This window comes from Opisthocomus hoazin, chromosome 2 (genome assembly GCF_030867145.1).
Source record: "Opisthocomus hoazin isolate bOpiHoa1 chromosome 2, bOpiHoa1.hap1, whole genome shotgun sequence".
Taxonomy (NCBI): domain Eukaryota; kingdom Metazoa; phylum Chordata; class Aves; order Opisthocomiformes; family Opisthocomidae; genus Opisthocomus; species Opisthocomus hoazin.
The window spans coordinates 42,183,034-42,209,436 of NC_134415.1; the positions used below are offsets into that span (position 1 = coordinate 42,183,034).

At 37.0% G+C, this 26,403-nt stretch overlaps 1 protein-coding gene across 3 annotated transcripts in view; it reads left to right on the top strand.

The window, feature by feature from the left end:
• GPCPD1 (glycerophosphocholine phosphodiesterase 1) overlaps window positions 1-26,403 on the top strand; it is a 45,828-nt gene that overhangs the window by 16,556 nt on the left and 2,869 nt on the right. For 2 of the 3 annotated variants that reach the window (XM_075413379.1, XM_075413378.1), the window contains exons 5-19: window positions 3,328-3,403; window positions 5,225-5,266; window positions 6,483-6,606; window positions 9,287-9,533; window positions 10,621-10,783; window positions 10,873-11,005; window positions 11,241-11,295; window positions 12,592-12,684; window positions 14,603-14,680; window positions 15,802-15,841; window positions 16,472-16,533; window positions 17,930-17,995; window positions 18,940-19,076; window positions 20,291-20,426; window positions 20,766-20,926. In XM_075413379.1, the coding sequence (XP_075269494.1) occupies window positions 3,328-3,403; window positions 5,225-5,266; window positions 6,483-6,606; window positions 9,287-9,533; window positions 10,621-10,783; window positions 10,873-11,005; window positions 11,241-11,295; window positions 12,592-12,684; window positions 14,603-14,680; window positions 15,802-15,841; window positions 16,472-16,533; window positions 17,930-17,995; window positions 18,940-19,076; window positions 20,291-20,426; window positions 20,766-20,926 (1,613 nt within the window). Of the gene's footprint in view, window positions 1-3,327; window positions 3,404-5,224; window positions 5,267-6,482; window positions 6,607-9,286; window positions 9,534-10,620; window positions 10,784-10,872; window positions 11,006-11,240; window positions 11,296-12,591; window positions 12,685-14,602; window positions 14,681-15,801; window positions 15,842-16,471; window positions 16,534-17,929; window positions 17,996-18,939; window positions 19,077-20,290; window positions 20,427-20,765; window positions 20,927-23,790; window positions 23,891-26,403 lie in introns of all 3 variants that reach the window. The other variant, XM_075413380.1, reaches the window with a different exon arrangement.

Consider the following 26,403-nt stretch of genomic DNA (forward strand, 5'->3'; position numbering starts at 1 on the left):
GTGAAACTTGGGTCTAGGATCAGTAATTTCTTTAATATCAGGGTGCCTTAGAAAAGCTTTTGCTAGACTAATAACCCATGGTTAACCTGATAATAACAAAGGAACACCTCTGCTGTGACTGCGCTGAGATAGCAGATTGTGTGTTAAACTGTTACTGGAAATACCAGAGCTATAAAATCTCTGCTTAGCCCAGGACTTCCTGGCAGGTGACTTGTATGTGCTGTTGCCTTGCAAAGTTAGTTATGATGGCTGAATGACTTTGGTTGATTGTTTGGTTTTTGTGCTTAACTTATTGTCTGTTACATGGTACAGAAATCCAGAGAGATTCTTGTCAGAAATCCAGCATCAGTAGTTACATCTAAATCATTTAGCTTTTCATGTTCTTGAAGTACATGAATATTCTTGAAACATAGTTTTAAGAAGGGCGATTGAATAAATGTAGTTGTGTGGTGTTTTTAAGATGATATTTTTTTTTTCTAATGCCTATTCTGTTGTGTTGCCGTGGATCAGGAATATTGGAATTGGCCTCCTAAACAGTCATTTGAATGTCTACGGAAGTGCTTTTGTTTTTTAGTTGTACTGAGCACCCAAGCACTTAATGTGGAGTGTGCGTCAGACTGCTTTGAACCTTTGGAACATTATGCTACATAGGCATTTTACCCTTCATTTCAAAAGTGTCTAATGACTACTGGGAGACCCTCCAGCTTCCGACAATGTAAGAGGACTCGATTTTTTGAGAAAATTCATGACTGTCTCTTAAGGGCTTTAAAATTGCATCAGATGTTCAGCTAAATATAAATCAAGCAACATAATGTATTTGCTTAAAAAAAACCCCTCTGTGTTAGTAGAGGCATCCATGCTGTACGGTGCAAATTACTATAATCTCACTGTGCTGCCCCCTGGGATGCCTGACGTGACATTTGGATAGGTGCCTTTTTAAGACTGTCCTAGCAGAGGCTGACTTTTTAGATAACGTTACTGTACTATGAATATTGATGACACGTCATTAATTTCCACTACAGGCTGATGCGAACTGGCTGTTGTTCAAATGTGGTCAGTATATGCTACTGAAATTACATCACTATTTTGACCTCATTGTAACAATGACTTCTGTTACATGTAATTAAAACATCCTGGCTGCAGATTATTTAAATGCTTAGAAACACAAAGATGGTCTGAGCAGAGGTTGTGAGAGGGCTCTGTTATGTCTGTGCCTGTTCTCTAATTCACTGCCCTTTTCTTCCACATAGCTTTGACTGGCTCTTCTTTGCATGGAAAATGTTGAGGGTTCCTAGGACTGAATGCATGATCACTGTATTCCTTTCAAGGGCTGAAATTTTTCTGAATGTATGTAGCGTGTTGTGTTTATTGTCGGGATAATGTTACTCATTCTCATTCATAGTTTTAGAACCTAAAATTAAAATGTATGATTACAGTAATGTAAGAAATAAACTGGTATTGGTATTTTAATACATTATATTGGGGTTTTCTACAAGGAAAAACCTTTTGCTTACCCTTTGAAGAAAACTGCTTAATTCATGTTAGGATGGACTTGCATTCCCCAGATTTGCAAGCTACAAGTTCTGTGTGTGTTCATGGGAGCTGCTGTTGGAGAGCTTGCAGGCCTGCGTGGTGTTAGGAGATGGTAGCCTCCCTGCTGGCAACCACAGGTTTCAGCTTCAGCAACTAAGATTGTGACATGCAAGTGTGGATCTGCTATGAAAGAAGGGGGAAGAAACTTCTCATTGTTGACTTTTCTAGAAGTCTGCAAGAGTGGTCTTTGTGGCAGCAGTGAGAAGATAGGAATTAAAACTGCCCTGTAAAAGAAATAAACTGAAAACAATAGTATCATCTTATTTTTGTATTTACATGTATTCTATCTTTAAAGCATAACTTTAAGCATACAAATTTTATTCTGACATGACCCTGAAGTAGTGATGCCTTCAGAATTCATTAGAAAACCTGAACTGCTTTTATCGAAGACTCATAGAGCAAATGTGTCTTACTGAGAGCTTTTTAAATATTTGGCGTTTGCTGTTAAGTCATCCAAAGCATAGCAGATCAAGTGCGTTTGATATACGTCAAGAAATCCTATCTGCTGCTAAAGAATATATTCAGCGAGCTGTAAGATAACAAAGCATTATGGTACTGTGTAATAGTACTGCTGAGTTTGAAGCTTGTCTGGATGTCCCTGTTCATCTGAAACCTATTTAAAGAAGAACCTGAAATACGGGACAAGTTGGCATTGAAGCTTATATGTAATAGCAATAATATGTAATAAGTCAATAGTAGCAAGTCTTTTTGGAAAGAAGAGTTACTTAGGCCCAAAACACCAAAATGACAAACTCTTGCAGCTATTTGACGGTGGTTCTTTTGACTGATAGTAAGAACCACGCAGTGTTAAGGGGCAGCTTCTTAGGGTGCTGGAGCTGGGAATCAGGCATGTTCTTTCTGTCATTAGCCAGTGGTTACCTAAAAGCTGTAACCTAGAAAGCAATTTCAAAGTTATAGTTATGAAGGATGAGATTGAGTTACTCTTCTGATTGTTGATCTGAGTCTTGGCTGTATTTGTCAGCTAATGTAGGCTTTTGAGGGACAGTAACTTTTTTGCAAAAGAATCTAATTTATCCTGCTGCAAATGGAATGGACTGCAGGGGGCTTCACTGCTGGCTGATTGCATTGTATCAGTGTATTTTTTCCTTCCAAGGCAGCAAAATTCTGATCATTTATGTTTTGATTAGATGGTAGGTAATTTGCTCTTCTGTACCACAACTAAAATAACTGTATTTTATAGACTTTGCATTAGTCAAGCAAATTTTGGGGGACAACCCACCACTGCAACTGTTAACTGCACGAGTAGATGCTGAGTCCCATTTGGAATCAGATGTGGGATATGTGAATTCTTTTTATAAATTGTTGCTGTAGCATCTTAAGAAAAAAGAAAGCCCTCTTAATGAGTTCAGGGACACTTTATTTTTTGTATCGGAAGGAAACTAAAGTAGTCTAGTGGAGTAGCTGTAAGCAGTAACGATTTAATAATTCCATGTAACTTCTCCACCCTGTCAGACTTTGTCACAAGTTTTGTCACATGTAGTGTGACCTGACGCATCAGATGGCGTCAGCAGTTGCAGGGTTAAGAAATGAGCCTGACCTGTTTTCTTTCTTTCTCTTTCATATTCTCTCTCTTCTCCCACTCCCCACTACTTCATCTTCTTTTGCTTTCTTAAATCTGTAAGTTTAGTTCACAACCATCCCAAACAGCTTCATGGGTAGAAAATCAGATATAACAAAAGAAATTATTGCAGACGTTTAACTTTTAAATTACAGACTATCGATGGTCCCTGCGAAGTCATAGTTCACACGTGGGAGACTCATCTACAACCACGATCAATTACCCCTTTAGGTATGGGCATCAACTGCATCTGTTTGAGGCATATGCATAAGATTGCTAATATGCTGCACATTGGTTTAGAGGGATTGATAACTATAGTTTTAAAATACTTAAACTTATTAATGTGTTGGAGGTATAAACTTTTTCTTAGCACAACATGGGCCTTACTCTCAAAATATATATGTAAATAAGTGGCTTAAAAATGGAGTGGATATGAAATTCTTTGCTGCCATCCTTAAGATGATGTGGGTTGTTTTTTTTATTAATTTGGAATTGGAATAATTTTCTGTAAGTTTAATTCTTTGAGACTAAGGATCCATATTATTTTTTCAGAGAACATGTGGGGAGGGGGGGAGGGTGTGAAGTCACTGCTGTTTTTATTTAGCTACTATTTCATTAGTAAAATTTTAAAGCAAAAATTCTTAATTTGGCTTCTTTAAGTAATTGGATTAATGTAAATAAACATGAATGGGCTTATTTACCTGGCAATTTAGCTGAAATCTATTTTGCTGGAAGAAAAGGTGGCATGCAGACTTGCATACAAGTTCCTAATGCTTTTCTGAAAAGGGGAAAAGTTTAAGAGTGACTGAAATAATCTTTGAATGTAGCTTGCAATTTAGATCTCTTATGCTGCTGCGGGATGGCATGTTTTATTGCGTGGTCTTTCCTAGGATATGTAAAATGTTATTTTCTCCATACTTAGGAGTTTACATCTATTAAATACCTCCTGATACCTTGAAAAAATAGGTCTTTCAGAAAGAAGCTGGTATTAAAGAAACTGTTTGTTAATTGTCAATAGTACCATGATCATGTTCTTCCTCCCCTCTTTTTTTTTTTTATTTCAGTTGAATTAGTTAAGTGTTTATCCCTGTAACAAAATTATGTTTCTATATTTGTCAGTAACTGATAAGGGAAGCAGCCTACCCTCTGTCAGGGTCTAGACTTTATCTCTAAATTTGGATAACTTCATTCTGAACAGTTAGGATTTTCTTTTTCACCCCCCAAGTAATACACAATGCTTCATAAGTAGTCTTTAAGAAAATGCATCAAACCCAGGATGTTAGCATTTGGTCATTATGATCCTTAATTGTTGCCTGTAGTTATTACAAATTGAGAGCAGGCCCATGATGATTCTTAGAAAAAAATGGGATTGATGGGTGTAGAGACAAAATTTTGTTAAGACTTATGTTTTGAGAAATGTATAGTTTATTTAGACTACTGCAGTTCTCCTAATGCTGGTGAATTTACGTAGTGCCTTAAGATTTCAGTTATTAAAACTTTGGAGAGTGTAAGGATAAAAGTAAGTTTGAAATGAGTGTTTTGAATATTTCGTCCTAGGTTGATTTCTGTCACATGGCAGAATAAGCATTTTAATTGTGACTAACTTGATTTAGAAGCTTTAACTATAAATGTGCAGGAGGACAGCTTTCTTCTGTGTTTGCAAGAAACTTTAATGTCTTTGACACTAACAAGAAAAGCATCTTAGATTCTAGTAGGATGTAGATATTATCAGCAAAGTACTTCAGCAAACTAGGAAATTATACAACCTTCTTGCTTTGTTTAGTTCAGATTACTTCAGATAAAACATCTTATGGCAGTTCGTGTGTTGATTGGTTTTTCTTGCAGAAACTAAGAAAAAGCATAAATTGGGAAAAAGCTTTATAGAAGGTTGCAGTAAACATGCTTATTTATTCTTTGTTTCAGTTTTCCTACTTTTTTACTAGATATACTTTTTAAAGTGGAAAAGTAGAATTAATTTAACTTGGTAATGATTCTTTATAATGTGAATACTAATTAGTTTCTCTCATTCTTTTCCCTTCCTTTTAATTCTAGAAAATGAAATTACTATTGACGATGGATACTTTGGAATCCGTAGTAAGTAATAGATATTGACCTTTACCTCACATAATTAATTTTAACAAGACTAAGCATTGTAGTTGATAAATATTTGAAATACTAAGTTAGTTTTGACAGGAATTGCCTGATTGTTTTCTTTGCTTATAACAGTTATTTTTATATCCAGCATTTGTGAATTCACACTCAGGCTGTAGTCTCTTCTAATGTTAATAAAAGACTGCTGGGAAGAGTTTAAATATTGGCAGTGTGCTGGTGTTAAAGGTTGAAATTTGTGAACTTGAGATCATGAGCATGGTTTTTTGGTGGGTTTTTTTGGTTGGTTTGTTTTTTTTGAAGTACAGAATAGATTGTTAACTTGCTTTTAAAACCTAGCCATAGAAAAAACTCTTCTGTCTAGAAAAAAAATATCACTTATACTAAATGTACACAGTCTGCCTCTTTGGTTAGGCACATAACTGTCAAAATCTATCATAAGCTCAAACCTGATATTCTTGTGTGTGCATATGTCTCGCTTTTGGCAGTTCTAACTTTTATTTAACGCTCAATCCCTTGGAGCCTAAGGTAACTCTGTCATGTGTCATACATCTTGTCTTAAAGCTTTTCCATTTTTCTTCATACCCCCATCAAAAGATATGTTTTGCTAAGAACTCTTCAAATCTGTGGGGTCTGCTTCAGCACCTGGGCTGGCAGCTTGTGCTTTCTGGCTATGCTGCTTGTAGGCTTTCCTTGTCCTGGCGGTGAGGTTGAGGATTTTCCTCGGTGCTTTGTTTCCCCATCATATCTGTTGCTGTATCCTGTCCTGCAGACTTGCACTGCTTTACTGGCACTGACTATGATGAGCTACCCACGACAAGGGAATGTTATATGTACCTTTGGAGACATAACTTAGCCCTTGATACCGTAAATAAAATTAATGCTGGAATACTTAGTGCTCTCTTGCAGACAGTTTACACATGAAGCTGGTGAGGATCATTGTTCCTATTTAATCCCCCTAAAAGCCATCAAACAACTGCAGTATCTGTTGTCTATTCTGGGTATTTCAGAAAAGACAAGTGAAAGAATGCACTCAATAATTGCTCTGGAAATACTACTGAATAAGGGTGGTGATAAGGAGGATTGTCTGGAAGATGGTGTCAGAGGAACTGCGTTTATATTTTGTATATTATGCGAGATCTCCCTTTAGAAAATAAAGCTACTAAAGTGTCTTCTACTTTTTTTGTTTAATTTTTGACAGATGGTATTGAAACTGTGGATGCTGGGTGGCTGACATGTCAGACAGAAATAAGATTACGTTTACATTATTCTGAGAAACCTCCTGTAGTGATATCTAAGAAGAAATTTAAAACGTCAAGGTTTAGGTAAGAGTCTGCTCATCTCAATTTGCAATTTATTATGTTAATTGTCAATACCAGTGATTTTTTTTTTTTAATGTAATTAAAGTAGCCTTCAAATTAATTTCAGGTTGCTAATAAGGGTGTACGATGTGGCCAATTTCCAGGTGTTTAAACACTTTGCAAAATACAGCAATAACATTAAATCAGTGGTGTGTTTCAGTTACCTCATTTTATTATTAATGTAGTGTCAAAAGAGTTTCTTTTATTTCAACAAAGGAAGACAAACAGTCTAAAAACTATTCTAGCTTCACTGCTTGCTTAATACTTTTCAGTTCTTTCCTTTCTGATAGTTATTTTGCTATTAAATATGTATAAAGCAGATGTGATAGCATAAGTTAAGCAGTAGGTAACGTGTCTTTCACAAATACTTATTCCATACTTGCTTTGGCGTTTTCTGCTTCTTGCCTTGGCGTTTTCTGCTTCTTGCCTGGAACTGTAGTGGTCTTAAGTAGTTCTCTGCTTTCCTTTCAGAGAGTTTTCTTCTTTGTTCTTTTTTCTTAACTTCTCAAAGAGAGTAGAATGGAAGTGGAAGTTGGGGGAAAGGAAAGGGAGAAGGCTTCCAGGTTTTTTGTTGCTTACTATTTCTCCTTACCAAACAACCCTCTCCATTTAATATATGATTAATTCTTCCCTGGCATTACCCAGTCAACATAGATAGCAGAGATAATAGCATTCTCTAATCTCTTTTGTTGCTGTTCACATCAGTTTGATGGTTGTATCTGCAGAGGTGTCTCAAAAAAAGGCACTATTATAACTACATAGTTGACTGAGAGAAGTGAGTGTCTTAGTCCTGATGTTTTGAGGACTGCACTATTGCCCTCGGTGCTTGATCCCTCTTGAATTTCTGGGAGCTGAGCTTGCTCTCTCTTCCCTCACTCTCTCCTGGTCCCTTTCCTTCCTGCGTGCATTTTTTTTGGAGCTCTGTAGCTGCCAAGCTTTATCCCAGCACACATCGTTGTAGTGTGTAGTGTAGGCTTGTTTTCTGTGTCTTTCACACTTTTTTTTTTTTTTGTGAAACAATGAGTAGGGATGTACAAAAACCTCTCCTTAACTAGAGCCTGACATGTTTCTGAATGCATGATGATTGTTACTGCTAACAATCCTCAGCAAAAGTGCCTTTTTACAATAGCAATTTTTGGTAGTATGTTAGCCCTGTGTTACTCTTAGCAGTGGGAAAGAGGGGAGCAGGAGTTCTCAGATCCTTGGACAGACTAACACTGTTTTTCCCACTCCTGATGTTGCATACAACCCATCTTCTTGTTTGGAAAGGATTACGGTTCCCTGTTTAATTTAAAACATTTTTAAAAATGCAAACAAATTTGTATTTAATTGCTAGAAATCAGATTTTGAGCTTGTAATGCATGAGCAGCTTCCAGCATACCACTACCAAAGTGATTTACAGATCCCCAGATTAACTTGGGAGTTACTTCTGTACTGTGTGCCATGTTTTGATCTGACACTTGAGTTTTGTTTTTTTTAATCCCCCTCACTCACACACTTCCAGCTCTTCTGATGAGGGGAAGTTAATTCTCACTGAAGAATGTTGTATTAAATAAATACTTGTGTCCTGTTCTCTTTTCATTTTTTCCTTTGTGTGTTATAGCAGGTAGAGACAGCAATTTCTGAAGCCTGATGCTTGTCTAAATTAGATGGTTGAAATCCAGACTTGATAAACTGGATGCATTCATTAGATACTCTGTTTTCCACATCCTGCATAAAAAGTTAGATCTGGCCAGGTAGTGCTTTGTGACTGTCACCTGCTATGGCAGTGTCATTTTTCAAGTTTGTGGAGCATCTGTGTTGTGACTTTTTTTTTTTATGAGGGTATTAAGAATGTGGACTTAGTGTAAAGGATTTCTGTGATTGTAATTGTTTCTTTGAGATACAGCTTCAGTTTTACTAGTGAATTGGCATCCAACTAAATGATAACTCTTTATCCCACCTATTGCCGAGATGTTTTGGAAGGGGATTTGGATTACTCTGTGCTTCCATCACTGGCATAATTCATTCTTTGTGGAAGGTTTGCTCTGTATAATAATGAATTCTGAGCCTTAGAGGCTTATTCTCAGGATTTTTGAGAAATTACATTCAGTTTACTTTGAAATGATCGTTTAGGATTTCTCAGGGGACTTACTAATTACTTGAAACTATCTTGTCTATATCTAATAGAATACATTTATCTGCCTTATCGGTGTTCAGATAGACTTAAAGTTGTGTGTGTGCACGCTTAGCAGCAGCCACCAATGTTCAGGTATTGATCTTAATGATTACTGCTATTTTCAGTGCTTTTTATTAGCCTTTTGGCATTGTGGGTATCAATCTGTGGAGAAAGGCTGTCTATCTGGCAGTTCAAATCATTAAGTTAGTTTGGTGGAGTGCTGTTTCTCAGACCACTAGTATATTTTTCTCATTTACCCAAGTTCCAGTTTTAGAAGTCACTTGAGCACTTAAATCTGGCTAAAATAAGACTTAAACAGCTGCAGACTGTCTCTTGTGAGGGCCCACTGCATAGAGTGCTGTCCTGTAGGTGATGGTCTTGAGAAGAACTAGTGTGTTGTATGAGCTTCTGCTCTTTCTAATTCTTTAGTGTTTCCAAAGGCACTCTTGTGACTTAACCATTTGTTTTGTATTTCTGGTTGAGTAGAGTAAAATTGACTCTAGAAGGCCTAGAGGAAGATGAGGATGACGAAGAGGGCCAAGAAAAAACATCTCCTACTGTCCCTCAGAAAATGGCAAACACTGTGGAGTTCTCCTTAATAAGTAACAACGAATATAAATGTCGACACTCTCAGCCAGACTGTGGTTATGCTTTGCAGCCAGACCGATGGATAGAATACACAATACAAACCATGGAGCCTGATAACTTGGAACTAATCTTTGATTTTTTTGAGGTATGTCTCTTTACCACTAAGAAGCAACTCCAGTCTGCCTTTGGGAGTTGGAGTCAATTATCATGAAGATTTCACTGTTGGGATAGGTCCGTTGCCTGATATTCTTGGCCTTTTGGATTTGTGCAAACAAGTTACGAGACTATTGGCTACTAGCCCACTTTGCAGAAAGGTTTTGTGAGTCGTCTTGATGTGGCACAGAAAGTTTTGCAGTTTCTGCTTATTTAGAAGTCAGTACAAATTCAACTCAAATCTTAATGTGCAGTACTGCACATAGTTAGGTTAGCTTGATTTTTATCCTTTATCAGAGCTGAGTTTTGCTTATCCTTCTTGAATCTAAACAGTGTGTGTACGAACTAGTTACATTACATTTATTTGATCTTAATTTTTAAATTATAAACAGAAGAGATTACTCTGAACTAACTAGCGCAAATTAAAAGTGGGTATTTGTGGATTCTCACTACTACATCTGTTGTTTTGCACTCCATTTTTTTTCCCTGAGAGATCTTAATATTCAAAGTCCTTTTTAAAAGAAAACAACTTTTTTCTCTTCATACTGTTTATGCAGAAGAGTCTTAAGCATTCTCTCTTTGGTCTAAAAAATGCCTTATTGCTTACGCTCATAATTGTGAAGTGGCTGCATAGTTCCTGAATTTGACTATAGTCAAGTGCATGTTCTGCTTGTTAGTTGCCCTCCTTCTCTGCAAATGAATGCAAAGTTATTTTAAGCATATATATTATTCCAGTTCATATTTGCTCGGAACATGACTTCAGCTTTTTATAAGACAGACTATTCCACGCATGCAATTTTGATCTGAAAAGCTTTTGAAATCTAAGTTTTCAAAAACAAATGTACGTGAATTTTGTAGATTTCCATCAACAATTCCATATTCCTGATTGTAATTTGCAGCACACTGTTACATTAAACAATTTTTAGCCTGAAATTGGCGTTTTCTGTAACACAAAAGAAATGTCTGTTACCTCAATGCCTGTATGTATCTTCCTGAGGAGCAAGGAAGAAGAGTGTGTTTAGAATTCTCACTTACATATAACAGTAGGTGTTTTGGTTTTTTGTTTGTTCTGTTTTTAGGAAGATTTAGGTGAGAAAGTAGTACAAGGCGATGTGCTCCCAGGTCATGTAGGTTCTGCCTGCCTCCTGTCATCCACAATTGCAGAACTCGGGAAGAGTGCAGGAATTCTTACACTTGCTATTATGAGCAGAAATCCAAGGAAGACAATTGGAAAAGTTAGAGGTACAGTTGATGCAAATAGATATAGATAATTTTACTGGAAGTCATCCATTATTTTTTGACACGTGAAGCATTTGCTATTTTTGTTGTAGTGGACTACATAATTATTAAGCCAATCCAGGGGTACACTTGTGATATGAAGGCTTCATACGCAAAATACTGGAAACCAAGAACAACCCTAGATGTTGGACACAGGGGAGCAGGAAATTCTACAACAACAGCTAAGTAAGTTCACTTGTATTGTAATCTGAGCGGGGGAGTTATGTTTAGTTTTACTGATATCAGTTGAGGTGGCGGACAGTTAAAATAAAAAGCTACAACCTATAATCATTTAAGTCACTTCAATATCAAACATGGGTGTTCTCTAAAACAAAGACTTCTGGTGCATATTTATGTTGTTACAGCATGGCACAGAGTGCATTGAATCTAACAAAAACCCTTTTCTTTGCTGTTATTTCAGACTTGCTAAAGTTCAAGAGAACACTATTGCCTCTCTAAGGAATGCTGCCAGTCACGTATGTACGCTCATTTGCACACATATAGTACCTGTACACTTAAAACTACCTTGGTTTCTATGTTTAATTTCTATGATTCAATACAATGAATGGTAATTGCACTGATATAAAATTACATCAAATCACCCTAGACTATCTATCTAATAGATAGTTTAGACTCTCATTCTCAACTTTCTGGAAAAAACCCGAAACTTTCATCTAATATGTTCTGGTAGTGTTCTAATACAAGGAAAATTTTAATCTCAACCCTGTAGGGACATAGGGTTGGAATAATTTTGAACAAATGAATAAAATGTTGGCTCTGCTAGTCTGTCAGCATGCTCTCTGGTGGCAAAGGTCTCGCTTGGGGACTGCTGACTACCTAAAATTGGTGTCCGAAAAATGAGACTTGGGAACTGAGCTGGTAGAATAAAACAATTCTTTGTTTCACTTCTTGCTACAATGAAGACTTGGAATCCCAAGATGAGACTTTCAGTTTGGGTGATATTAGTTTCAGATGCCTAAATTCTGTGATTGAGGTAGTCACTTTTATTCCTTCCAATAATCCCGGTCACTGAAATGGTCCGTGGTAAGACTGATCTAGATCTAGTGAGACACTGCAGCAGAGAAGCTGGAGTCAGAAGCACATTCAGAGGTTCCTTGTCCAGCTCCTGTTTTCAAAGGGAAGAGCTGTGGTTACAGTCACATAAAATACTGCTATGAGATCACCTGCTGCTGAACTTGTAGGGTTCCTAAGCCTTTTCAGGTGGTACTTTGCTCACACAGATTCTTACCAAACATCTTTTGAGGTTGTTAAAGGGATGGGAGCAGAATCTCGAGTATTCTGCTCATTGGCTACTGATTCTGGAGTGCTGTACTCCCCAAGAGTCATAGCTGAAAGCTTTCTCTCATTTGGGAGCCTGAGTATAATTTGAACACATTGTCTGAAGCATCATCCATTGATTGCAGAGCAAAAGAAAACTGCAGCTACTAAATGCTCCTCTTGAACAGTAGCTGTTGATTTCTGGGTAGGTTGCTGCAGGGAGGAGGGGCATCATGAAGGCATCTATGTTTAAAAATACCATCTTAGCCTTGCTCTGAAAGCAAGTTTGCAATACTTGAATGTTACTAGAGTTTATAAGATGAAGCAAGCTATAAATCAGAGCTGCATAATGGTAATTAAAATACTTCCCCATACTTCTCGTTGATGCCTGGGACCTGTGAATACTTGGCAACTTGTCTGCAGTTCTGTAGACCTTGTGCATAAATAGTTAATGGGTTTTTGTTTTGTTCTGTGTATTTTTCAATTTTCTGTAGGGAGCTGCATATGTGGAATTTGACGTACATCTTTCTAAAGATCATATTCCTATTGTATACCATGACCTCACATGTTGCATGGCCATGAAAAAGGTAAAGAGGAGGATATTTGTATTTTATCTTTAAACGTGACCATTTCAGAAACTAAAATGCCAGGCTCTCACAGAAATAATTCTGGAAAATCAAGGGATGGAATGGGAATAAATACGCAACATTACTGTGTGCATACAATAGAGCGGGGAAGCTGAGTTTCTCCTTTTGCTGTTGTAGCAACAGCATTTCAGATACATGGTTTGAGACTCTTCAAGCCTACATTGTAATTATTTTTTACCTTCTTTATTTATGCTTTGGAAGAAGAATGCAGACAACTCCACTATATTCAGCACCTCTAGGACTCTTTTATACTGTCAGAATAAGAACTTCTGGTTGTTTCTTTTTTGAGGGAGAGTTAGCATGATTCTCAGCATGACTTTTCACTCATGCTGATACTTAAATGTATACTTCTCTTAAGCAGCTAGGTACTCATAAATGCTGTTTAGGTCAAACTGAAGTCTACCTTGTTCAGTGTCATAGTGGTGGCCAGTAGATGGAAAGCAAACAAGTGGAAGAAACGAGGATCTCCTCCATTCAGGGAGTCTGGCCACAAATGGGCGTGGCTTCCATCAGTTTTTCTAAATCTTTCTTTAATATTTTTTTACTTCTGCCTTTTCCTCTATCCTTTAACTGTGAGGTAAACAATATACTTCATGTCTCGTTGGGACAGTAAGTGAGGCTAAAGAACTGCTTGTGGATTGCTTGGTGAAACAGAAGGAAAGTAGTTAAGACAGAGGTTCTGGGAGAAGGAAAATGGCTCCTGAAAGCAAGTGTCCTGTTCCTTTCCTTGCTGACCTCATAAGGCTGCAGTTGTTCCTTGTTTTTTTAACCAAAAACTACTTTCTGCTATATTTGTAAGTGTCGAGTACTATAACATAAGCAGCAGTGAACGGCACTGTTACTCATACATACAGATAAGCATTCCTTAAAAGGTGCTCTGAAGAAACCTCTTCATCACCCACGTTTTATGAAGCATAACAATTAAATGTTCTCATGGAGTAAAGTGACGTGACACACCTTAACAACACGAGAACCATAGGCATAAGGACCAGTGACTCAAAAAAACACCGAAGTGCTTTTCTGTCTGGTCTGTTGCATGTTCTCTGCTGAGGCCAGAATATTTGGGTTCAGCAGCAGTGCAAAGCAGTTGGACTCTGTTCTGTTCCAGTTTTCTTCCTTTCTAGTTCTGGCAGTGAAAACAAAGATAGCGTGGCAGAGCAGACTGCAAAATAAGTTCTCTCTTTATTCTTGCACTAAGTCTGTGTCATCAGACTCTCACACCTATTGCGATATTGCAGTTTATAAGAAGTTTGGTATTGAGCAGTTGTGGAAATGAAACTTTGATTAAGCAAAATGCATATTCAGTGTATATTGAATCATTATTGTCCTGTGGAGTAAAAACTACTTTATAGCGAAGAGGGGAAGTGAAAAATGGAATGGCAGATTTTTTTTTTTTTCCGACACCAGATCTTTACTTTGGGATGAGGTGTGTGCGTGTTTGTTTTACCAGGACACTCGTCTCTTTTTCAGTAGTTTCTGAGACATCGGATAGACGATAACAAACTGAACTGCCTTGGAGTATTGCATTTCTTTGCAAGCAAACTTTTTTCCTGAATACATTAGCTCATCAAGTTTTTACAGAATAGATGTGCTTATCATTTCTGAAGAAAAACCATTGAAGCCTCTGACTTGCATGAAAGACCAAATCCTGTTTTTTCAAATTGACACCTATTTTATGCCTCCGAGTGCCTATGTTGTCTCCTGAAAACTGATCATCTTACTCATAATAAAAATATCACTTGTATTTTTAGCAATAAAAGATAAAAAATTATTTGCCTTTAACGTTACCATATTAAAAGCATGTAGGATTTTCTGTGGTTTTCAGTGATGCTTAATTATGTATTATTTCTCTTCAAAGAAACTGGATACGGAGCCTTTGGAACTATTTGAGATTGCAGTCAAAGAACTCACGTTCGATCAGCTGCAGTTATTGAAGGTATTGTTACTTTGGCTAGTATGATAAGCTATGTGTAGATCAAATTGTATATGAAGCTTAGATTTGTTTTTTTGAGAGTAACTAGATAGTTTGGGAGAGCACTAGTTTTAAAAATTCTACAAGTAGAACAAGTAGCTAATTCCAAGAATAGTACTTTTGCACCATCATTACAACTTGATTAAATTTCATTCTTTATATCTTCTAGAAAGATGGTCTGACAACTTGTGTAGATCCATATCGTTATGCTAACATTGATAATTTTTAAAAAATAAGAAAGGCTGAGAGCCAGTGCTTTAGAGTCTTTGTTGAAGAAGAAAGATGTCTGTCACAGTCTATCCAATTTTCCAGTATTTCCCTGTTAACGAGAGATCCACATTATGTTGAACTGCTCCTTGGAGGTGTATGCAGAGGTGTAGAAGGGTCCATGATTCAATGGTGTGGCTTGGACAAACTGGCTAGAACTAATTGATTGTTTTTATTTAATTGGATACCATCGTATCTTCTGAACAGAAGTGGCCTGCCTAAGTGAAAGGGGGGTCAGGGGATGAGACTAGGCCACTGAAGACCCAGCTGAGATATCTGTCCTCAGTCAAGGAAGCACCTGGCTAGTCCAAGAACTACATGTTTCTTTTTACTTGAAATTACTTTGTCTTCTCATTTTTGTGGAGAGAGAATTTGAACGGAGCGAGGGAGTTGGCCCTATGCCTGACGTGATTCTATCTCAGTATGTGACTACATACATTATAAAACCACTGTCGGCCCTCTGTCTGCACTCGATTTGAAACATGGAGTCTAACATTTGACAGAGGAGGGTTTAATGTTCAGACTTCTTCACATTACATTATGTGTGTTTTTACCCTTGAACATGTTTTCTGAATTTTCAGTAAGAACATTTTCAGTTTTGTTTTTGAGCTTTCCTTGGAATCTTTGTTTTAAAATTTGGAAGCAAAATTGCAATGTGTACTAGGATTTCCTTTATTCTTTTACAAGTAACTAAAACTATGCTTATAATGGACCTTTAAACTTAAAAACAATTTGTAAGAACATCAGTTACATTTTACATATAGTAACATCTGTATGGGTGGAGTATTTGTTAATTTTACTCTTCTTATACTCTTTAGCTGGCTCACGTGACTGCCCTGAAAGTAAAAGATCACAATGGTACATACTGGTTTGCAAGTATCTTGAGATTTATTTATTACCATGTAATGATATATATTCTATGGTTGTAGTCACTTGTTCTAATCACATTTGGCTTCTTCCTGAACATTTCTAAAGGCTTATGTAGTTACTTTTAATTTTGTGCATGGAGTTCTTTGCTGGGAAGTAAATACCTGTACAGAAGCTACTCCCTTGGGAAGAGGGGACAGGAGGGTAGAAGATGAATGCATAGATAAATATATATTTATGAATATTCATAACAAAATTGCCACTAATGTTTCCATCCTATGCTTTTCTAACTGTACCTTTTTGGCAGCTCTTGCCAACAAGAACTTTGGTAACTGCTGTAGAGTGTCTTATTGGCACTGTAAATTTTTAGCCTTAATTCGTCCCCTTTATAGGGACAGCAAACCGGCAAAGTATCTCACACACCCTACCTGTCTGGGGAAAGAGAAAAATAAATTATAAGCCTTGACAGACAAGGCTGCTTCTACTGGATGTGAGCAGAGATTGAAACAGTGAGGGGTGGGAGAAGCTATTTAAAGGCTCATGATTTTGAGCCAGTCTTTTCTTGCTGAGATTAGCAGTGCTGCTATTTGTTTTGATTCAATATTCTGTATTTCTCTTCAGCATCTTTTAAAGAAGAAGAAAACTCTGCATTTGAGACCCAGCCATTTCCTTCTCTGCAGAGAGTAAGCAGTGAATATAGAGCAATAGAGATGATGATTGTGGAACATGGAAACATGCATTTTTTTTCTTCCAGCTTTGCACACGTAGCAAGGGATATTAATTTTTGGGTTTAGGCCTCCGGAACTGAGAACATAGGCTTTATTGTTGGCCACTGGAGCCTTTTCAGCATTTAAAAGTGATAGTTTGCCTATCTTTCGAGCTTCTTAACTCATGAACCCAAGTTGTATAATGCAGGGTACACTCAGTTTTACAGCTGGTTAACATCTGGGCATTTGCATTTTAATGCATCAACAGTTGTTTGCTAATTTTGAAAAAAAACCCTGGCCTTTGCCAGTTCATCACATACTTTTGGCCGTCCAGCAGAGCCAGACACAGATAAATGTTAAGTGAAATTCTAGTATGTTCCCATATATGACTGTTTGGCAACACTGGGCTTTGGCTTACTTTTCACAGAAACAACTTACAACTGTTGACCAAATAGTTTGATACTGTTTACAGTGTGTTTTTTTTCTAGAACTATTATTTTTTTTTTTTGCCTTACTGTTTTTCCTAATATTTGAACTGCTCATTAACGTGCCTGTTAGGGACTTGTTTTATACAATAATACTGCTTTTCATTTGGATTATGGAGATGGTTAATATCCAATTATTTATAGGCTTATGTCAGAGCATATAAAAATATCCATCAGTTACAGGTCATATGCCCCACTATTTTTTTACTGTGTAATCAGATTACTGCATAACTACAGAAAATGGAGAACTTTGTGTAATAGACTAAACTACTGAGGTTCAATTCCTCTACGTGTTTTGATTCCCCAGATTTAATTTTCTTCCTGTAAGAAAGGGTATGTTACTTTCTTCTGTACCTGTCATCTTTATAGGGTTAAAGCATCATCATCTACCAACACTTCCTTGATTTCATTAGCTGTTAGCTTCACCTTTTGATTTGAAGTCACCTTACAAATAATTCTTTACAAGAATTTCACATGCTTTTGTTCTTATCATCGTAATGTCAAGCTCATGGATTTCATACTTAGGACTATGTGTTACTTAAGGTACTTTCTGCATTAAAAAAAACATCCTGGAGAAGTAAAAAACATTCCTTCTTTAGGAGCGCAAATGGGACATTTCTTACACATGTTCAGGTGAATTGACTTGTGTTTGTACCTTGTCAAAATTTTGTCCTTAAGATTTTATCAATTTTTATGTATTTCCTAACTTTAAACTGAAGTAGAAAAAGGTGTATGTGTATCTTGTGTTACATGTTAAAAACTTGGGTTTTTAGTCCACTATTAGACCTATTGGCATTAAATTCCAAGGAGTTGTCTCAGTAATTATCCTCATAATGCTTAGTTGTCCTCCTTTGCTGTGGGGTCTCTTAATAATGAAATTTTTTCAGGTCCTGGAGTCTGTTTCTGAAGATGTTGGGTTCAACATAGAAATAAAATGGATCTGCCAACAAAGGGTAAGTAAACATACATGCGATTTACTTTGGTACTTTGTCAAATTACAAGCTTCAGCCATGAGAATGGCATAGTGACTTATGAGCTACAAAGGCATAAGTTTGGGGTTTTATGTGACTTTTGTTTTATTATAACCCACTGTCTTTAAAACTGGGAGTACAATAGCACCACACTAGCAAATGATTGCGTTCATAATGCAGCTCAGACTGCTTTTAGTAGAAGACCCGTTTTAAAGTCAATGGATGACAACAGGTCAGGCATGCCATGCATGGGAAAAGTGTCAGGGAATTCAAACTCTTCTCCTGGCCTGGTGCAGGAGCAGCCACAACACGGTGCAGTAATGCTGTTTCCTTCTAGTCTGCAGTACTGCGGACTCAGCTGGATTGCGTAGTGCTCGGTCTAGAAAGAAGTGGTTGTCACGGCTAGGACAGGAAGCCTGGAGTGGGGGAGAGGAACTAGGTAGAGTGGTAGGTGGTAGTCCGTATGCATAGAGATGTGCTAATGCTCTCAGAGACAGGTCAATTGCAGAAGGCTTGGCACTTGCTGTTCTCAAAAAGGATATTGCTTTATTTTCTACAAATCTTATTGCTGTCTATTTATATTTAGAAATAGAACACAAAATATCTGTAATATTTTCTTAGTGATCTTTCATTGAATTCCTTTGTGTCTTCAAAATTAGAAAAGACTTCATAGAAACTCTCTCCTTGGACAGGAAGACAGTGAATTTTTCAGTGAATTGTACTGCTGTTAGAATTCAGCGGCACCTCACAGACTGACAGTCTTGTAGAGATGTAATGAGCATTCAATAGACTGAAGGGAGTGACTTCTGTCTTCAGATTTGCAAACTGAATTCTCATTTTGCTCAGGTTGAATGACGGGCCATTGCTTGTTAAAATAATTTTAGTAAGTGTTAATTTAAATAGCTGAAACTTCTTTCTTTTTCTAGGATGGCCAGTGGGATGGCAACTTGTCAACTTACTTTGATATGAACCTCTTTCTAGATATTATTCTAAAAACCGTTTTGATGAACGCTGGAACAAGAAGAATTGTATTTTCTTCTTTTAATGCAGATATTTGTACAATGTAAGTTAAGAGGAGATGAGAAGAAAACACACGCTTTTTTAATTTCGTAAAATTTACTTTGAATGTAAGAATACCCAACAGGAAACAAATAACATGTTTTGATTGTACCTAAACTTTGGGTGCCATAACAGTTGGGAACTGAAACGAGACCATTTTGCCATCTGAGCTGTGCCAAAAATAACATAGAAGAACAAAGTCAAACTAGATTTTGGTCAAGTGCTTTCCTGAAAGCTTCAGTCTTTCATGACACAACAAAAAAGGTCAAGACTTCTGGTATCACAAAGTCTTTTTCAGTCCTAGTTCAGGGGTGTGCAAGCTTTAATTTAAAACCAAAATCATCCTGTTACAATTTTTTTTGCTATATCTGCCTTTTAAAAAGGACAGACAATGAAACAGCTTTGGATTACCTGTGTTTGGTTTGGGTTTTTTGTGGTGGGTTTTTTTCAAGGGCTTTTTGGCATTTTTTTTGGTGAAGTGATTTGCTTTCGTCTTGTGGAATGTTATATTGAAGGTACTGGGGTACACAAAAAGCCTAGGAGTCAAACTGGGGAACAGTTGGGATACATACGAACTAACAGTGTGCTGTAGTACTTTGTAACAAGAAGGGATTTAGCATTGTCAGTGAAAGGCTTATGGACACCTCATTTGATGGGAGACTGAACTGATAAAATACTATTGAAGGGTAAATGGGCGAAAAAAACCAAATTAAGGTACTGGTAGGAGTTAAGAAGCAAATGTGTAAGAGTGTGTAATGCGCTAATCCCAAAACTTTGCTTCCATCTGTTGTCATTTCAGACCACTGTACTGGTATCCGACTCGAAAAATATGTTAGTAAAGTTAAATGTTGCATATTAACCATGTTTACAAACTCTTATCGTGAATCTTCATTTTAGTCTTAACATGCATTTAAGAAGAAAATTACAGAATTGAACAGTTTTCAAGGATTTTATATAAACATTTTGAGGATGTGGATCTGAGTTCAACCTGAAGTTTAGCTTCCCTTAAACTGTATCTTAATCTCTAATAGCGGCAAAAGCAACGGTTGGAGGGAGCAGTTTGTCACACAGTTTGATACTAAGCTGTAGTACCTTCTCACTGCACCAGCCAGGAACTAGAAGAATATGCAGTAAAGAGCATAATTCTCCTTAAACAGTAAGACTGAATTCCCCTACTTTTTAACACATTTGCTACTTGTGAACTTGTTCTTCTAACAGGGTTCGGCATAAGCAAAACAAGTATCCTGTGTTATTTCTCACCCAAGGAGAATCTAAACTTTATCCAGAACTTATGGATCTTAGGTCTCGTACAACTCCAATCGCCATTACTTTTGCACAGTTTGAAAACTTGCTGGTAAGCTGACAAGTTCTGGTATTACTCTGCAATATAAAATGAAACTAAGTTGTTATTACCACTTGTTGTAAATCTATAGTTTTTGACACTAATGCTTCAAATTACAACTAACCTCGTGAAAGAAATATGCTAACTTACGTTAACTGCCAAAATAATGTCCTTTTTTTAAATGTCTGTTTAATACATTGTTTAAAGAATAGTGCCATCAGTAAACTAATTATATTATTTTTTATTATAATGGATGAAATTTTAAGAAGCCACAAGTGTCAAAAGATTAAAAATCCTGATGTGAGGATGTTTCAGAAACATGGATTTTAATTGAAGTCTTTTGCATTTCAGGGAATTAATGTGCACTCTGAAGACCTGCTGAGGAATCCATCATTTATTAAAAGGGCCAAATCTAAAGGCCTAGTTATTTTTTCATGGGGTGATGATGCAAATGACCCAGATAACAGGAAGAAGTTGAGAGAATATGGTGTTCATGGGCTAATATATGACAGGTACTTAATCGTGTTTTAAAAATAATAAAGCTGAGAAACTATTGTGTCCTGATTCTTGTGAGATTTTATGTTACTTTTAGGTTGAGTGGGTGCAGAATATCTTCCTTTTGTACTATAAGTACAGGAAGCCCATAAACCAAGCTCAAGACTTAACGCTAATCCTGACTCCTTCAGCTGTGTATATGAAGCAGAATAACTTCTGTTTCTCCTGAGGTTAACGTAAATGTAATTTAATTCTTGAAAGAACTAGTGCGTGGCATACACGTTTAACATGCTATTAACATTCCTGATGGTAATTTGTACATGACATGGTGAGGGCAATGTTATTTAACTGTTTGGCTGAAATCATCAGCTTTCTACATTTACTTGCAGAAATGGTTAACACAGCTTAAATGGATGATTTTAACTTCTTTTTTGCCAACATTCTGTTGTGTTTCAAAGCTGTGAATTCACCATTTTTCCTATTAAAGTTAGCTTCAGAAAGCAGGTATTTATATCCATACGATTCAGGTAGACATCAGAATACCATGGTATATCTTTGAACAAAAGTGTTATTTTAGTTCCTTCCAAAACCCAAATATTATAGTTCTTTTATTGTGAAAGATGTGAAATTCATTATTACAAGATGAGGATTAATTTGGGAAGCTCTATTAAATTAGAATTTCTGGTAGATTACGAATAATATATAATTAGGAAAACATTAAGTGTAAGCGAAGTGTCAAATTATGGAAGACTTTCAAATCTTTTGCTTTAGCAAGGGCATTGCTTTGCACGTTGTTTTACCTGAAAAAACAAAAAGGGGGGTGGGGCTGGTGGTGGAATCAAGTAATCGTCAAGGGCTCTGTTTTATGAAGTGAAAACTGAGTCAAGTTAACATACCTAGAGGCAAGAAATGCTCTTGGAGTTCTAGGCTCCCAGTGTTTTAAAAAAAAAAAAAAAAAAAAAAAAAAGGCAGTTAGCTTCCTCCAGTCTATTCTTCAGTCCTTCCAGAGTGGTGGGTCCAGTGCTTCTCTGATTTGGTGGAGGTCTCCCTTCTTGTACCGTATACAATGTCTCCTTCTCGTTGGTGGTAAAAAAAAATAACAAGATTTTCACATTAGGGATCAGTTTCCAACTGAAGCAATTGAAACATAAGTCCTTTTCCCTGCTACAGCAGTGCTACATGTTGTACCTCTCCTACAACTCCAGATTGAGGCCCCTTCAGTAGATGAAAAACATCTCTGGACTAGTACGAATGGTACTCTGACTCTTTAGTGTACAGTCATAGGGTTGTTATGAAATTTGATCCTATGGTATGCATAACTTGAAGTGATAAATTATTGGTCTATAGACAGGCAGGGTGTTTTAATCAAATACTACTGCATAAAGTGTTGTTACAAAATATCTGTTCATCTGATGTCTACTAATCCAGGCTTCTAGAGTTCTTAATTACTCCGGATGTAATAGATGTGCACTACTATGGTAAAATAGTGAAGCAGGTGACAGCCTTATTTCTGACTTCATGTTGCTTTTATTACTTTAGATACTTAATTGCTCAACACTGCTTAAATGATGTTGCATTTATGTCAAGGCTGCAAGTCTGCTACGTGTCGTCTTCTGTTCCCTTTTGTACTGTTCAGGGTGTTTTAAGTGCAGTATGATAGCAAAACACCTTTTATTTCATCTTTTGGTGACTAACCAATTCATAGGAATGCCTTGTGGACTTAACTGAACAAAAAGTTCTTAACCTTCCTGCACTATTTAGACCATCTGGATTCTTAATAGTATTCATCTCTCCTCACTGCCTGCCCCCTGTATTTCTTCCACCTTGACATCTTTCCACTTTATTGAGAGGAACCTCAAACTTAATATTACTTCCAAAGCTGTTTAAAAAAAAGTTAGGTTCAGTGCTGCATTTTTTTCTTTGTTTTTCAAGTTACAAACTGCAGTTGAGTAGCAGACAATTATCTGGTTCCAGTATAATTGTTGCAAGCTTGTTAACTCTAATTTTTAAATATTATTGACTTTTTTCCTGTAGGCCAAAACAAATACTGGAAGGTTCCTTTACAGTTCTTAATTTTTCAAAATTTACTAATTGTCTGAGTAGAATTAAATTTAATCTTAATATAGGTTCCGTAGAAGGAACATGACACTTCCTGATAATTGCATCAGATCTCTCCAGCTGGGCATTTTGAAATGCAGGTGGTACCTGCAAGTCCTGGATGACATGTCTAAATGTAGAACCTGACAGCAAGTGTTTCCTTTCATAGTTGTAGCTGCTCGGTAGAGAGGCAGTCTTTCAAATCATTTGAGAGTATGAAGCTAATATCAAGAATTTACACTGTCAAAATTTTAAATAGGTATGGTGTAAGCATCCACGTTCTGTGCTGTTTGAAGTTTAGGAGTAGATAAATTCAAAACTACTGTGAAGCAGAACTCCAGTAGAGAGAGAGATGTACATGCCTGTTTCAAGGTCTCAAAATAAGTAGGGACTGCAGTAATCCATTTTAGCGTAAAGCCAGTTTGTGCTATGGCTGCATCTTCAGATTTCAACGTATTTCCAGGGCTGAATCAAGATATGCTTCTTCCATGGCTTCTGCAGAATTTTTGTTCTCTGGACTTAAGGCTAAGTCCAGATATTTAACAAAAATCACTGTGCCTGGTGGTTTGTCTTGCTGTTTACTATACCTTTAGTTAAACCGTCTTAAGTTATTTGTCTGAATAAGCCAGGAAGTGAATACAAGAATTTTAGTGATTTTTAGCTTGCTTGGATATGGCCCTACGTTATTGTTACTGCATGCAGTAATTATTTCAAAGATTATCAAATGTCTGGGTAGAGATAATTTCTATAAGCTATTTTTTCCAAACTTTAATTGTCCATATAGAGTTGAGCAAAACATTGTAGCCACTTGTGAAGACGGCAGAAAAACTGTGTCCTGAGTACCAAAAGTTGCTGATATCAAGTGTCGGGCAAAAAAAATGCAGGTAGGGGGTCTGACTTTATTTTGCATGGAGAAAAAGCTGCAAGACTAAATTTGGGAAGCTTAGAAATGCCAACGTTATTGAAAGAACGATCTTGCTGGGGCACGGGAAAGAATGCCCCCTCCCCATCCAGTCCTTTCTCCACTTGGGCTGCAGATTGTTAGACATACCCAAAGTCATTACAACAAATGGATGGTCTAATGCAGTTGCCGGGACAATATTCTGCTTTTTTCCCCCGTGTTCAACTAACATTGATCTCGGCATCTAAAATATCCAAACTAGTTGCATTAAAAGGGCAACCTACAGAACAAGTGCCACCTCTGCCTCTGGGCTTCTATTTGGGCCCTCATCCAGAAAAGTACTTTAAATGCATGACTGCATATCTTCCGTTCACACAGAAAATTACATCTCATGCTTAAAACGCTGTATTAGTTTGATGTTTTAGATTTTATTTAGAGAAGAAACTTGAACGTGTTGTAGTGAAATTCGCTGGATTGGCAAAAATTATGAATTTTAAAGCAGGATTTGTGGGGTGATTTATCTGGTATTTCTCTCCTGGATAAGCTTTGTAAACAGTCCAGGAAATATTTCTGTGTATCAGTATAATTCAGTAAGAATAATGCAGTCTATGTTTTTACACCAGTTGGCTATGTTTTCAATACCAATGTGGAGAGAGGGTGGGTGCTAACTTAGACTTGCATTCTCTTTTTTTAAATTCACTTTACATGATCTGAGTTCTGTTTGTTGAATAATACACACAGCTGCATGAAAATATTAAATCAGTAAGCCTCAAACATTTATGCTGAAAGCTTTTCCCTGAGAACCTTCAGTGTGTTTGTTTCCTCTCTAAACACTGCAGTTCCTTATGGCTGCATGGTGTATTTGCATACTTCAGACAAGAGCTCTCTGCTCTCTTACCATTAGTAACTTTAAATGTAGTTGGCAATAAAGGCAAAAACATTCAAAACGCTTCTCAAAACAAGACTGTCTAAATCTGCACCATTTTATTTGCCTGAAACCGAATGTTACCTACATATGTAACAGCATGGATATATATAGGAAGTTAACTAGTATTAGTTGATCTGTAATTTAATCTGCTCAATGATTGAATTAAGAAGTTATGCAGCGGCCATCTAAGTCTCTTCTGTTTTGCAAACTGCAAAGTAAACTCAAGTTTACCTTGACATGTAAAGAAAAATGAGAAGTTTAAATCAAAAGTTTCAGAAATCTTTTTATCATGAAAACAGTATTTTGGTGCTGCTGACTCTGGTTTTGGACTGAGCAATAACAAAGAAAACCAGCTGTGACAGAGACTTGCTGGATGTATGTGTTTTCAGAGGCTGCAGAAACACCTGACAGGAGCTAAGCACATCAGTTCTATGCCTGCTGCGTAACCCTGGAATGTCCTGCAAAGCTTGTTGTAGGAAGTGCTAATTTAAAAAAGTAATAGTCAAAGGGTTTCCCAGTCTTTTGCAGGCTTGCTTGTTAATGGGAAGTTGAATGGAGGAACTTTGGTGCATAGATCCTTATGAATAGTTGTCCTGCTGAAGAAGGAAGGATAGGGAGATGAGAATTTATTCCTTAGTTTGATGTTGATGTTGGAAATAATTTGTAAGAAGTCCTGGAGCTATGCTCTGTTTTTACAGCTGCTGGTGTACTTTTGTAGATCCAAGCAAGAAGTGTGGACAAGAAATTCTGAGGTGCAAGGGTAGCCATGCTTCAAATTGTCTTCTGTGCTTTTGGTTTAGAAGAAACACTATATACACATTGAAGCAGACTCCTTCCAGTGGACAGTCTGAAAGGAGCTGTAAGGGATTGACTCGTCCAAATTCTCAATTGAAAAGAACTGAATATGAAGCAAGAATTACAGAATTTGTGCTTGGCGTAGTAAAGAACTAATAAAATACCTGCCAGAATCTGCTTAGAAACATACCTAGCCATGTTCTAGGAACAAGGGACTTAGAAACAGGCCTTTGCTCTTCTAGTGCCTGACTGATGGGAAGGACTTAAGATTCGCGGTTCCTAAGGTGTGTTGCTATATAGAAGACTACCTTCTTATTTCAGTGTGTTGGCTTGAATGTGTAGAGAAATTTATAATATGTAAGCTAACTTAACTGAAGAAAGCACAGGTCGTACCTGCATCCTGGAAGGGAGGAAGGCTTTTATTTTGCAGATAGTTTCTATTAGGCAATTCTGGGTCATATCTTAGGCCAGTATTGGATTCTAGGTGCTGTGCAAGTAATTTAACTGCTGCGCCTTCTATTTGTATTCCATAAAACTGGGCAGCGTCTGTCCTCACTTCTATCAGTTTCTTTACAGAAACTCTTTGATCTTACTGTAGGGAACGTGATCCATATCTGTGTTTCCTGCACAAGTTTCTCCTCATTTGAATCCTGTGTACTGTATCACTCTGAGCTGCATGTTGTTTTTGATATCTTGGACTTGCCAACACAACAGTTCACAAGTTGTCTTGCCGGGGTAAAAAGGCACCTGGTGCTGTATCATGCAGCACTCTG